This window comes from Protobothrops mucrosquamatus, unplaced genomic scaffold (assembly GCF_001527695.2).
Source record: "Protobothrops mucrosquamatus isolate PMUCROS unplaced genomic scaffold, P.Mucros_1.0 scaffold1860, whole genome shotgun sequence".
Taxonomy (NCBI): domain Eukaryota; kingdom Metazoa; phylum Chordata; class Lepidosauria; order Squamata; family Viperidae; genus Protobothrops; species Protobothrops mucrosquamatus.
Genome location: NW_015387989.1, coordinates 261,696 through 275,975, shown reverse-complemented (window position 1 = coordinate 275,975; position 14,280 = coordinate 261,696). Strand labels below are relative to the sequence as shown.

At 43.3% G+C, this 14,280-nt stretch overlaps 1 protein-coding gene across 4 annotated transcripts in view; it reads right to left on the bottom strand.

The window, feature by feature from the left end:
• SPECC1L (sperm antigen with calponin homology and coiled-coil domains 1 like) overlaps positions 1-13,580 on the bottom strand; it is a 49,530-nt gene extending 35,950 nt beyond the window's left edge. Inside the window, exons 1-4 of one of the 4 annotated variants that reach the window (XM_015823401.1) lie at positions 13,407-13,580; positions 4,256-4,415; positions 1,714-3,347; positions 649-856 (exon numbers count right to left, since the gene is read on the bottom strand). In XM_015823401.1, coding sequence (XP_015678887.1) covers positions 649-856; positions 1,714-3,347; positions 4,256-4,415; positions 13,407-13,559 — 2,155 coding nt within the window. In that variant the 5' untranslated portion in view covers positions 13,560-13,580. Of the gene's footprint in view, positions 1-648; positions 857-1,713; positions 3,348-4,249; positions 4,416-13,406 lie in introns of all 4 variants that reach the window. The other 3 variants (XM_015823398.1, XM_015823400.1, XM_015823399.1) reach the window with 3 other exon arrangements.
• Between the last annotated feature and the right edge of the window lie 700 nt (positions 13,581-14,280).

The window sequence follows — 14,280 nt, the reverse complement described above, 5'->3', positions numbered from 1 at the left end:
TTGACACCTTGCTAGGCGACTGGTGGTACTCGGATGTTGCCATATCCTAAAAGTGGTACAATGGGTGAAAAGGTTGAAAAGCCCTGATTTAATGGATTCCTACACTGGTGGCTGAATTAGATAAGCTATAATCTCCAACTTTCTTTCTAGTTCACAACACTGTGATTTAATTATTTTATGCATTCTTCTTTTCTTGTTAAATTATAATCTTACAGTACCGTGTTCATAATTTTCACATGACAAATATAATGATTACAGCATAAAGTCATATGAAATCAACCAAAAAAAGCAATAAAAATTAATTACAATTTGTACAACTACAATCCCACGATTAATTTCATCTGGGCCAAGGAGAGATCCGATCACAGAATTGGGCTGGTGGATCTGCCTTCCCATCCAGATCACTGACCGTCGCTTTCATAACTCTTTTTTTTAGAGAAAGCGGTTTGTGAAAACCCAACTAATTCAAATTCAGGCATCATGGCCAAACTGGGGACATCTGTTTCCCCACTAGAAAATAACACTAACAACAATTAAAGCACCACAAGAACATTAAGAAAATGAATGTGTGGTTGTAAGAACCTGTCCTGCCCCCCCCCCCAGAGAAGTAACCGCGAAGGTCCCAGGGAAGGCGGAGCGGCCACTTACTGCCCAGGTCAGTGAGGAGGAGATTATCGTGGAGTTTCACTGCTCGGTGCTGCTCCACTTCGTCCTCCAACTCAAATATGGTTTCTTTCATGTCACTCCTTTCCGTCTCCTTCTCCTCCAGTTCTGCGCGTGTTTTCTCTAAGGACATGTTCAGATCCTCAATTTGCTTCTTGGCTTCTTCTTGGAAAGCTCTATACTCATCTTCAATCTAGTTTAAGAAAAATGGCCAGACTCTCATTGCTTCTTCTAAATAGATTTCAACGTTTGCATCCAGGATTAAATTTGTATCACACACTGCAGAGTGCCAGCTACCTCGGCTGAAGTCTCACTTTACGGCGTCAGGCTAAATATTGAAATAACTGAATCAGCAAAGAATTATTAGCTTCCTATCAATGTGAGAACCAGACACCTCTCCAGCTTAGCCTCTCCTCCCTCCAGTAGCTCCTCCAAGGTGTCAGCCTGGCAAGCTCATTCTTTGCCAATTGCCCGAGAACCCTTTTAACTAGCTCAGTGTATCTCAGCCTTGGAAACTTGAAGACGTGTGGATTTCAACTCCCAGAATTCCCCAGTCAGTCTTGCTGGGGAATTCTGGGAGTTGAAGTCCATACATCTTCAAGCTGCCACACCTGAGAAACACTGAACTAGAGGATTGGTGACTAAGACATACAGATCATGTACGCTTCCTTATGTGGAAAATTCAACTATGGTTAGTTCCAATGTTTACCCAGGCCAATTTATTTATCACGCCACTGAAAACCCTCTCATCACTACTGGATACACCTGTTTGTATACCTGCTCACAGCTGAAACCTAAGGAGGGCACGCCTACCTTTATTCTTCTGAGGGAAAGTGAGGCTTAACCTGGAAGGACAGAGTGGGCCTGAAGCAGGATCCGTCCAGGGGCTGAGTAGCTCAGCACTAGCTCCAGGCACTTCAGGGGGAACCAAAGGGCAGTTCTGGGAGGTCCTGCATGTGGCTCCCAGACGCTTCTAAGTGACTGTCTGCCTCCCACTTTCAACACCCACCTGGGGAAGTCTCCCCATTCAATTACACTTTTGACCTTTACCTTTGCAATGGCATCTTGGAGACGGTTGGCATCGTTACGTGTCCGAGCAAGCTCTTCTTGTAAGTTGCCGGCCAATGTCTCTGCTTTCTCTTTGTCAAGCCTGACGCTCTCTAGCAGGTCCTGGATGTCGGACTTGTCGCCCGATTTGTGTATAGAATAGAGTTCAGCAACTTTCTGCTTCTCATGTTCCAGCTGTGCTTTCAATCGGTTCATCTCAATTTGGTCACTGGAGACGGCAGCTTTGTACTCATCCAAGGCAGCCACCAGAGTGGCCTTGTTCTTCTGCTCCGAGTCAAGAATCCGCTCCATGTGGTGATTCCGTTCCTTCAATGCCCCGATCATCTCCTGGGCTTCCTTGTTGTCTTGCTCGGCCATCTTCAAAGTGTTGCTTAGATGCTGCTGGACACCCAGAAGCTGCTCTCTTTCAAAACGCGCATTCTCTGCAAGGTCCATAAAACGTTGCTCTAGCTCCATGTAGCGCCCACTTTTCATGTCTTCATCAATAACATATGATATATGATGCTCGTCTAAAAGAGAGCGGAAATACTCAATTTGTCGGCTAAAGTGTTCCAACTTATCACTTTGCTGGCACAAAGATTCCATGAGGATTACCTTTTCTTCTCCAAGCCTTTCATTCTCACTGTTCAACTCCTGCGTAATTTGCTGCAAATCTGCAAGTTCCTGAAGAGTTGCTTGAAGTTCTTCCGCTGTGCTATGCTGGTTCTCTTCCATCTGATGAATCCGTTCTGTTAAACAAGCCACGGATACTTCGTTGGCGTTGCCGCTGCTGCCTTTTCTTGATGTCTCTATGCTCGGCAGTCCTTCCGACTCTGAAGACGATGGAGCATCTAAAGCATCGTCACTGGACGTGAGCGGCTGGTACACTTCACTGCACTCGCTATCTAAGTTATCCATGGAGTTACTGTGTTGATTGTCCATCAATGTGTTCTCATCCTGACTTAGAAGATCTTCCATGGAACCAGGAGCGGAACCTTCTACGGAGGAAGTAAGAGTTCCTCCACCATCGCTGTGGCTTCCAGTTGTCATTTCTGGGCTCAGAGACTGGTAACCAAACAGCTTTTCGGAATTATCCAATCTTTGCTCTAGAGAAAAACCCAAGGCATTTAATCTATCCTTTAACATCCGGTTTTCATTTTTCAGCTGATTCAGCTCCTCTCGTATGGCCGAGTTTTGGTCTTGCAACTGCAGCAGGGCGGATTCTACATCAGTCGGCTGGTGGATCACAATTGTTTCTTTATCCTCAGATTTTTCATCACCCTCAAAGGGATCTTCATGAAGGCCCAGCTGACCACGCATCTCTCTTAGTTCATTCCTTAAGTGGAGGATCTCGACGTCTTTTGTTTTGGCCAACATCAAGAGATCTTTCACTTTCGCCTCTAGAGCAGATTTATCACTGATCTGATTGTCTGACTTTGACTTGCTCATGCGAACATCAGAATCTGGATTGGCACGGCTGCGGGAACGTTTTGCAAGAAGGAGATCGCTGCTTGCCTGACCAGCTGGGGGCAATTTTTTGCTTTGCGTTGGTCGTGAACGGTCACGAATTCTTTCCCGAGAAGAGCTGGATTCCTTATTTGCAGATGAAGTGCTACGCTTAGTTGAAGAATGTGTACCTGTATTTTTTTTTTAAATAGTAAATTTACAATAAATAGTAAATAGTAAAGATACAATTCTGTAAAAGGTATTTTTTTTCAGGAACATGTGACTATAAACGCTAATGATTGAAAATAATTGTGTATAGCAACATACATAATAAAAATAATCATACCACAATAAGCCATAAAAGTTAATGCTGAATAGCTCTATATATACTACAAATAGGGGAAACACTAACCTAGTAGGTCCCTGATGGGTTTCTGGGGAAAAGTTTCAAATTCAGATGGCCAAAATGGAGGCCTTCATTTTTCCAGCTGCACTGCACGTGTTCAGCTTGCAGTCAAAGACTGCTCCAAGATCTTCCTTTCACAAGCTCTATTGTTTACTACTTCTCCTCCAAACCAAAACCAGGATTCAAAATAATTTTGTAGTTGTGGAATGGAAAGTAAGTAATAACCTCTGTTTGTTAATTTAGGTATCATGTTCAGTTATAGTCAGCAATAAATTTAATTTTAAAATATTAACAAATGCACAAGCAGGCAACACATTCATGATCCTGGGTAACTGAATATACCCTAACTAACTAACTAAGCCTAGCCTGACTAACGTATAGTTATATCATATAGTGGGCTCTAACATAGGAACAAGCCCCCTTGCAGTTGAGCTGAGTTCACTTCGTTGAGACCCAGCCATGTAGATTTCTTAGGAATAATGGCATGATTGGCCATTGACTTCGATTGTTTTTAACTTGTCAATCTAGCCAAACTGAAATTACATGGTGGTCTCCCATCCCTGCTTAGGTTCTGAGCCCAGACGAGGTCAACTGGGCACTACTAGCGATGAGAATTAGCACCGTGCAGCCAGTATCCCGTGCTAGAAAAACCACAGTGGCCTTAAGAAAAGGACTTTGTGTCTGTACCTGTACCTGTGGTGGGCTTGGATCTGCTCTCCGCGGGGCCCAGGGTGGCATTCCCCGCAGCCGAAGGGGCCGTGGAGGTAGACACGCTCTTCTTCCCCCCCTTGACACCGTTGCTGACGTTCATCCCTCCAGCCATTCCAGCTAAAAGATCCTCGCTGCTCTTAGTCTGCAGGACAGAGGGAAAGCCGTCCGTGAGGGTCCAGTCAGAGGGTTAGCTTTTTTCAACTACAGACACACATGCCAAGAGTCAAATTTCTGAGAGATGGGTGGCATATGATAAAGGTAAATGTAAAAGATCTAAAATTAAAATATAATTACCTACAATAATCATAATAAAAAATCAGCATCCTTGCATATAAAACCTGGTTGAATCCACTTTTCAATGCCTCAGAGGTTCAAGTGGGCAGAATTTCATCCCTGTGCAGGTTGTCCTCGACTTATACCCATTCATTTAGTGATTGTTACAACAGCACTGAAAAAAATGACTCGAGACCAGTTTTCACACGATCCTTGCAGCATCTCCGTGGTCACATGATCAAAATTTGGGCACCTGTATTTATGACACTTGCCTTGTCCCAGGGTCAAGTGACTATTTGTAACCTTCCCAGCCAGCTTCTGACAAGCAAATTCAACGGGTGAAGCCATATTCGCTTAATGACCACACGATTCATTTAACAATTGTAGCAAAAATGGTCGTAAAATGGAGCAAAACTCACTTAATATCTCTCTTGCTTAGCAATGGAAATTTTGGGGTTAGGGTGGTCGTAAATCAAGAACTATTTGTACAGAAAGTCTTGGGAGGCATCCTCAGCTACAAAGGTCCCATCACATATGGCCAACATGCATTCATAACCGGCACTCCCAATGCCAGGCCATTCTTATTTCTGCGGAGTGTTTGTGCCGTTACATACAAGTGGTTCCTCCTGCATCTCCTGCCATGAAAGCCTGGCACTGCCTGGCACTAAAGACATACACACATACACACACACACACAAGGCCAGAAAGCCTCAGAGTCAGGAGGGAATTGCCCACTAAACTTTAATACAAGGAAAACCTATTAAATACAATAATTACTTTGAATTTTAAGTATAATAGCCGTACACATTAAAAGGGCCGTCCTTGAGGTGCATCCATGCACTTTGCATCGAGTCCCTCTATGTGTCCAATTTTGTTAAATCAACTTACCACAATCTTTCTTAGTATTCATCCCAAAGAGTTAAAATGGAATACGCAATGTGATCAATATTACTTATTTATATTTTATTTACTTAACGTATCACATTTGGAAACTGCCCATTTCTCTCACAGGCATACAAGGGAGGCATAGAATAAGACAAGCAAAAAATTACAAAAAATTATTTGGAAATATTTTAGCACTTGCATTTGAAATTAAAAGGACAAAAATTGTCTGAATGAAAATAGGTTTCATGGAAGATTTAATATTGTTTCCAGCCCACAGTTTCTAAAGACATTTTTGCAACTATAACTGCTTAACATAGATAGCAATTTTTTATTTTATATTTTGTCTTTTTATCTGCATGAAGTAGTTATGAAAATCTTTTGTCTGGTTTCTTGTTATGATCAGATGAGAACGTTTACATTTTTGTATTGCAGAAAGGCACAGTGATGGCTGATGACTCCAAAAAATAATAATAATAATCCCAGCAACACAATGGAACAAATTTCCCATCCCTTTTATGGAGGCTCCCTTCTCATCCCTAGCAGACTTACCCAGATTAAGCATTCCTTCCAACTATCTGCATTTCCACTACATCTAGTTTTTTTTGTTGTTGTTAAGTAGGTTAATTACAGACATGCTGTGTAGGTAAGAACAATCTAGTAAGGAACCAAATAGGTCAAGTTGTAAAAAGAGCTTCATGATTCAGTCTGGAAAACTCTACCCTGAAAATGGTGACCAGATCGGACACCCTCCTGGCTTCCAAACGCAGCTGTGAAGAAGATCCTCCCATCTTCAGAGGGTGACCTGACTATAGGGCGGTTACTGTACTTCAAGAAAGCACACAGCAGAAATGCAAATTATATATATAAAACTCCAGGGACGTCAGACACAACTATATGGGAGACATGTAGAGCTTATAGGAGAGGAATCCTAGCTGGGCTTGCTGCAAATCAGAAAAAAAGGCTATAACAGATGTAAATCACAATTAAAAGAGATTCATAAAAGCAGTCTAGAAAATTTAGAATAGAATAGAGCTGGAAGAGACCTTGGAAGTCTTCTAGTCCCCCCCCCCCCACTCAGGCAGGAGAACTATGCCATCTCAGACAAATGACTGTCTAGCCTCTTCTTAAAACCCTCCAGTGATGGAGCGCCCACCATTTCTGGTGGCCAGCTGTTCCTCTGGTTAATTGTGCTCAATGTCAGGAAGTTTCTCCTTAATTCCAGGTTGCTTCTCTCTTTGATCAGTTTCCAACCATAGTTCTTTGTCCTTCCCTCTGGTGCTTTGGTGAATAACGTGACCCCCTCTTCTTGGTGGCAGCCCCTCAAATACTGGAACACTGCTATCATGTCTCCCCTATTTCTTCTTTTCTTTAGATTAGCCAAGCCCAAGTCCTGCAGCCGTTCTTCGTATGTTTTAGTCTTCAGGCCTTTGATCATCTTAGTTGCTCTTCTCTGATTTTTTTCCAAACTCTCAACATCTTTTTTCTGATATGGTGACCAAACTTGTCTGCAGTATTCCAGGTGTGGTCTTACTAGGGTTTTATAAAGCAATACTAATACTTCGTGTGATCTTGATTCTATGCCCCTGTTTATACAACCCAGGATTGTATTACCTTTTTTGGCTACTACTGCACACTGCTGGCTCATGGTCAAGTGATGGTCCACTAGGACTCCAAGGTCCCTCTCACAGTTACTGTTTTTAACCCAGGTCTCACCTAATATGTACTTGTACCTTTGGTTTTTCCTGTCTAAATGTAAGACTTTGCTTTTCTCCACATTGAAACTCATTTTGTTGGACAGGGCTCATTGTTCAAGTTTGTCAAGATCTTTTTGGATCCTGAGTTTGTCTTCTGGGGTGTTGGCTACTCCTGTCAGTTTGGTGTCATCTGCAAATTTGATGAGTTCCCCTTCAATTCCCTCATCTAAGTCATTTATGAAGATATTGAAGAGTCCTGGGCACAAGACGGAACATTGTGGTACCCCCTGCTTACTTCTCTCCATGTGGATGTAGTGCCATTGAGGACTACTCTTTGGGTACGGTTTGCCAGCCAGCTACAGATCCATCTGGTGGTGATGTTGTCTATTCCACCTTTTTCTAGCTTACCAAGGAGTAGGTTGTGGTCTACCTTATCAAATGCGTTACTGAAGTCTAGGTATACTACGTTCACAGTATTTCGCTGGTCTATTAGTTTAGTCACTTTATCTAAGAATGAAATAAGATTGGTTTGACATGATCTGTTTTTAACAAACCCGTGCTGGCTACTAGTTATGACTTTGTTTGCTTCTAGTTGTTCGCAGATCTGTTTTTTGATTATCTTTTCCAGGATCTTCCCAGGTATTGATGTTAAACTGATTGGTCTGTAGTTTACTGGGTCTGGTTTTTTTTCCTTTCTTGAAGATGGGAACCACATTGAAAGATATGGTGCAATGGTTCTGAGATATCATCTGCCAGCTCCTTCAGAACTCTGGGATGTAATCTGTTGGGTCCCAGTGATTTATATCGTCAAGGTCAGATAGGTGTTCTCTTAGCATTTTCTTGCTTATTTTAATTTTTGTTTCTAGTTTGTCTTTTGTAGTGGTTTTTTTGGTATGTTGGGCGATAGTTTCTTTTTGTGTGAAGACTGATGCAAAGTATGAGTTAAACAGCTCTGCTTTCTCCCTGTTGCCTGTTATTTCCTTGCCATCTTCTCTCTTTAGTGGGCCTACAGTTTCCTTGGCTTTTTTCTTGTTGTTAATATATTGGAAAAAGCTTTTTTTATTATCCTTGATTTCTGCTGCAAGTCTTTGTTTGTTCCGAGTGTTTGCTTTCCTGACTTCATTTTTGCATGTTCTGGCTGTTTGCTGATAATCGGCCTTAGTTATGTGCCCCTCTTTCCATTTTTTGTATTTGTCCTTTTTGTCTTTCAGTTTGTCAGAGAGATCTTTGTGCAGCCAGGCTGGTTTCTTCTTGAATTTCTTGTTTTTCTTTTTCAGTGATATTGTGCTGATCTGGGTTTTTATGATCGCATAAAAGGTTGTTTTCCCCTTTAGGATTTTCATTCATGGGATATTTCCTAGGTTCTCTCTGAGTTTGTTAAAGTTAGCTCTTTTGAAGTTTAAGACCCTGGTTGGATTGTTTTCTGTTGCTAGTGTTTGCGTTATATTAAATTCCAGTATGATGTGGTTACTTTCACCCAAGGTTCAACTTCAACTCCCTCTATCACTTCTTCTCTGTTAGTTAGAATTAAGTCCAGTACCGCTTTACTTCTAATTCCCACCTCCACCTTTTGTATGACAAAGCTGTCGGCTAGGTTGGTTAGGAATCTGTTTGATCTCCCGCTTGCTGTAGAGTTTGTCTCCCAGTTGATATCTGGATAGTTGAAGTCTCCCATTACTATTGTGGTATGCTTCCTACATGCATTTGTTAACTGGTTGGCAAAGAGTTCATCTATTTCTTCTGATTGGTTGGGTGGTGAACAAGCATGGAAAGAATTAAATAAAGTTAAACAACAATTAATTTATTGGAAATGACAAAACTTAAAAAGTGTCATGGTTCCGATAGATGAAGCCAATAAAAAGAACTTCAAGGCAAAGATCTCTTCCTTAAAGAACATTTTATTCAGGAAACAAAGTATCAGCACTTACATAGTTGAACCCAAGACTAAAGTTCCCTCCCCCTGATACAAAGTAACAAGTTGCAATTCCCACCCCAGAAAGGCTGTCATAAATCACATTCACCAATTAATCTAAAACGTGGGGTCTCCTCCCAACTTTTCAGCCCGCCAAAACTTTATCTAGAACTGACCTTGAAGCTCACCCAGCTGCAAATGTTATGGTTAACAGAAAACGCTCGAGCATTCTCCCCTTCCCCCCTTCTACACCTGCGAATCCCAAACAACGGAAAAGCACAAAGAAAGCGAAAGGTAAAGTGGCTGCAATTTCTTAATTGTCACAGCGTTGACAAAAATAAGATAAAATATGTCAAAACCATTTTGAAAATGAGAACCAACCAAACTCTGGCAGATCAAGAGAAGATGGGAAGAGGACGGAGGAGGGAAAGGGAAACATACTATGATATACAATATTAGAAATTAACAAAAAATGCCATTTTTTAAAAAAAGTAATTATATACCAGGCATAAAACTGAAGAAACAAATTTGAAAACATATACTCGTAGTCCCTTGACGTGCAACAGCAGTTGAGACCAGAATTTCAATCGGTAAGCAGTGCAGTCGTAAAGCCCAACTGCACTGCTTAGTGATGGCAATCCTTGCAGTTGCCATCATTAAGGAAATCCCTGCTTGCTTCCCGCAGCCAACTCCGTGGCTCTCAAGCAGGCTGGCCGGTGGGGGAGGGGGCTCAGGGCGCCTGCCTGGGGCTGTGGGCGTGGCTGGCATGGCGGGAGGGGAGAGAGGCTGGGGGAGGGGAGGCTTCCCCCAGGGACTTGTGATCTTCCCTGCCGGTTTCCCCATTGACGGTCTGTGGAAGTCAGCAGTGAAAGTTGCTCGTGGCTGCTGCAACCAGTCGTAAGTGCGAGCCAGTTGCCCAGATTGTGACCATGCGACGGCAGGGATGTTGGGACGGCTGGAACTCTGAAGACGGGTTCGACCTGCCAATTCTTTAGAGCCACTGGAACTTCAAATGGTTGCTGAAAATATGGTCATAATTCAAGGATTACCTGCACTGAAAACTCAGAAAGCTTGCTCTGATTTTATTGCTGAGATGCTCTAAACATAGAAGGAAAGAAATATTAAGCTTCTTCCCTGGATAAATATGATTTCCCTCTGCAGTGCACACAAACTGCCATGCATGAAAAAATGAGCAGTTCCACAACTAGACGAACAGGTTCCACCAGTGTAAAATAAAAAGATTTTTTTTGTTGAGAAAAACTTGAATGGGCGGGAAAAAAAAGTTTATTTTTTACCCAGTGAACCGGCTTATTCAAATCACTTTTGCATCTAGTTCTTTTGCTTCCTGTATTTTCTGAAGTCAGAGTAGCCTCCTTAAAACCTGTCAGTTTGGCAGGCGACAATGTTAACAAATAACTATGACAGGTATGTGAATTATAATGCCGTGCTTTTAATTAACTTGCATCATTCTACTTTATTATTATTGTTAGCTGCTGCGACTCTTAATAGATCCAGTGACATGTAAATAAACAGTAAGCCTTCAAATCCCAGTTATTATTTGCTAACATAGCCTTATAATTACCATGCATGAATTTTTAATGATCACTCAACAGAGACAGGCCTGAATTCCTGAGTGCCGGCAGCTCCATTCAACAAAGTAAATAAGGTACATCAAACCATGGGTGGCATAACATCTATGCCAATCATACAGAATGTGAACCAGTGGCCAGAATAACTCAGCCCCTCCTGGGCAAGGAGAGGCCACAGGGACACCTGCAAGGCTCTGGTGAGAACTATTCTAGCCATCAGCAGGATAAGTGGCTCAGATTTGTTCAGAGTTGGAATCTGACTGTACCGGCCCTTTGCAAGGCACAGCCCGGCCCAGATATCGGGCAGAGTTCAAGCCTTCTGGCCCTGAGGTCTGTGATGTTGGTCTGAGAACCAACAGGGTTCTCAAGTATTTCAGATCCCTGTTCCTCCTGGTTGATCAAGTCTTCTGGGAGGTGAGGAGCTCTTGGGACCAGACCTCTGCCGGAGGGTATGGTCCCCTCTGCCTTGAAGCCCATTGCTGGACCCAGCAGATCTGACCTTTTTATACAATCTTCCACCTTCCCTTTTTAGAGAAGGTTGTCGGTTTACAGCTCCTGAAAGAAATAGATTATCTGGACTCTTTTCAGTCAGGAATCAGCCCAGTGACAACACTGAAGTGGCACTGATCGCACTGGGTAAGCTCTGGCAGGCTCAGGATAGTGTGTCCATCCTGGTCCTCCTTGATCTCATTTGATACCACTGATTGGGGCACCCGTCTGGCCTTCCTTAGGATATTCGGAGTGGGAGGCACTGTATCACGCATGTCTTCTCCTTTCTTCCAGTCAGCGTTGGCAAAGAGATCAAGCTTGAAGCCCATGTCTGTGGGGCGCTTTGGGGCTCTACCTCCTCACCAGTTTCCCTTTGAAATGGTTCCTCCCTGAACAGGGGGTTGGACTGAGAGACCTCCAAGGTCCCTCCCAATTCTGTTGCTACCATTCCTATTTGTTACCCAGTCGTACCCTTCTTGGCTGACCAAGCAACACTGCCAAGGTCCCAGGCTGTGAGGGTGCCTGGGATATGGAACTCGCTTTGGCTCAACTCTGGCGAGCGGTTGCGGTGGGTTTAAAGCCCCCTCCTTGGGAGATTTCCCCTCTTTGACACTTCCCCAGTCAGAATCAGCGTGCAACCTGAAGGTCCTGCTGGCTCCTGCTCAAGGGAGAGTAGCAGCTACGGCTAGGGGTGCCTTTGCATAGGGTTGGCTTGCGCACCAAATGCGCCAGTTTCTGGCTCATGAGGCTCATGCCAGAGTCACCTCCCAAGGGGATTACTGCAACGGCCTCTACATGGGGCTGTCCTTGAAGAGCATTTGGAAGCTGCCACTGGTCCAGAATGCAGCAGCGCAGGTAGTTTTGATTATCTCTTGCTACATCCCAACTCAGCAAGCTGCACTGGCTCCCAGTAAGCTTCCAGGTGTGATTCAAGGCAGTTGTAATCTATAAACTCCTGCTTGGCAGAGACTCAGGCTATTTGCAGTTATCAGCCCTACAATATAGACCGGATCAGGAAACAGACAAGCCCCAACCCTAACCACTTTTATTAAGATATCCTGTAGTCACAAAATCTTGTAAGTATTGGGAATGGAAAGCTGCTTTCATAAATCTCCACCTTGGTAGGAACTTAAGTTTATGTTTACCTGTTTATTGCCTTGGTAACAGGACTTCGCTCTCCTCTCTAGAGTAGGACTGCCTTTCTCCCATGGTTTTTGCCTGACCCAGTTGTGGAACTGAGTGGGGCAAGCAGTGGGGTGTGGTTCAGGTCCCCTCCACTTAATATAAATCATCCCGTTGGACCCAGAAATCATGATTTCTCTGTGGCAGTGCCTGCCTTATGGAACAGCATCCCCTACAGATACAGGGAGCCCTGACTCACTTAGCCTTTCGCAAGGCCCTGAGAATCTGGCTTGTTTCCAGGCATTTGCGTCAGGAGTTTAGGAGAGCTCCGTTGTTCATGCAATTGTACGGTTGCATTGCACTTGGACATCCTGGGCTACTATTTTTAACTGTTATCTTTTTAATATTTTATAAACCCCAGATTAAGAGCATAGTGGGGTGCACGACTGCCATATGGGGAGGCTGCAAATGGGTGCTAAGGAATGTGGGTGGGGGCTGCAGGCACTACTTGCTATGGACTGGGGCTCCTCGGGAGAAAAAGCAGAGGAAGTGACTTGCGATCTTCCCTGCTGGCTCCTCATTGGCACTGCTTGAGAAAAGCGGCAGGAAAAGTTACAAACAGTGACAACTGCACATGCCCGTGGGATGCTGCAGCCACTGTAGCTGCAAGCTGGTTGCTACGCACCCAAAATGCCATGCCAGCCCCCGGGAGCGCTGCCACAGCCAGAACCTAAAGGGCTGATTGTAAAAAGCACTCATTCAATGCCGTCATAACTTTGAACAGTTGCTGAATGAGTGGCTGCAACTTGAGGAGTACCTAAGAATAGTGCCAGACTCAATAAGTGGATCATGTGAACAGGGTGAAAATGTAGAAATATTAATTGGATGAATCCAACACAAATTTCCAATAGCTTCATCGAAGAGGGCAAAATTATTTTTATCTGCAAGGCTTAAGAAACAGTGCAGGCTCTGCTTCCTCTGCGTCTGTGTTTCTCTACAGTTATAAAACTTGTTATCTGTAGGTAACATGTAACCCCACGTACAGGAGGCAACAATAAAAAAGCTGTCAATATGCACGAATATTGGCAGCATTTTCTCTGCTGCTCATGCCATGGCCCGTTGTTGATATCCCCCACTCCCCTTGCATTCCAAAAGAGTTGTGGCGATACCTTGAGGAAAGAGGCTGCTGTTCCTGCTTTCGGAAGCTTCGTTACTGCAGACGTTGTGGAACCGGTCTCTGTTTTAACTTTCTCTACCATTTGCACTTTAGTTATTCCAGGCACTTTGGGCACCGAACTAACAATCCGGCTTGCTTTCTTCATTCTTGGCTGCCTGCTCGATATACATTTACTAACAATCTGCAGAGAGAAAACAGATTTTCAAAAATTGAGGGCACTGTTATTTATATACAAACTATTCACACACCTGAAAATAGCCCCTCCCTGCCTAGTACTTTTTGCACAGACTACAAATCCTACAGTAATTCCTTCAGTCTCCCTGGGCCCTGCTCAGCTCAGCCCAAACCCAGCAGAAGCCTTTCAAACATTGACACCATTTGACTTAATAAGTATCAAGACCACATGCGGACCAAAACTGCACTAAAAAAATGTTTGCATTCTAGAAGTGTGATGGAAATGTTTCCTCTTACACCCATAGCAGTATAAACCTGTTGTTTCTTTCTTCTGCTTTTCCCAAATTCAGAAGACCTTTTGCCCTGCACTTCGTGACTTTGAAGCTAAGCAATTGATAGATCTGAAATCTTTATCCACTCTGATTCTCATCTCTCTAAGGATATTTATGAATTTGGAGCAATAGCGTTATTGAGGCCCTTAACTGAAAATATGAGAAGATTGAATTATCAGAACATTAGTACAAGTTACATTTGCTTTAACACTTCCTTTCTGAAAGCTGTAGAGAGTTTTTGAATCTATAGAGTTTATGGACTAGGCCAAGGACCAAAGTTTCTTTCGTTTCCCTGTATCTGCAATTTCGTATGTACATTCAAGGAAAAATGAGAACCATCTTTTTTCATGTAGAAATGAA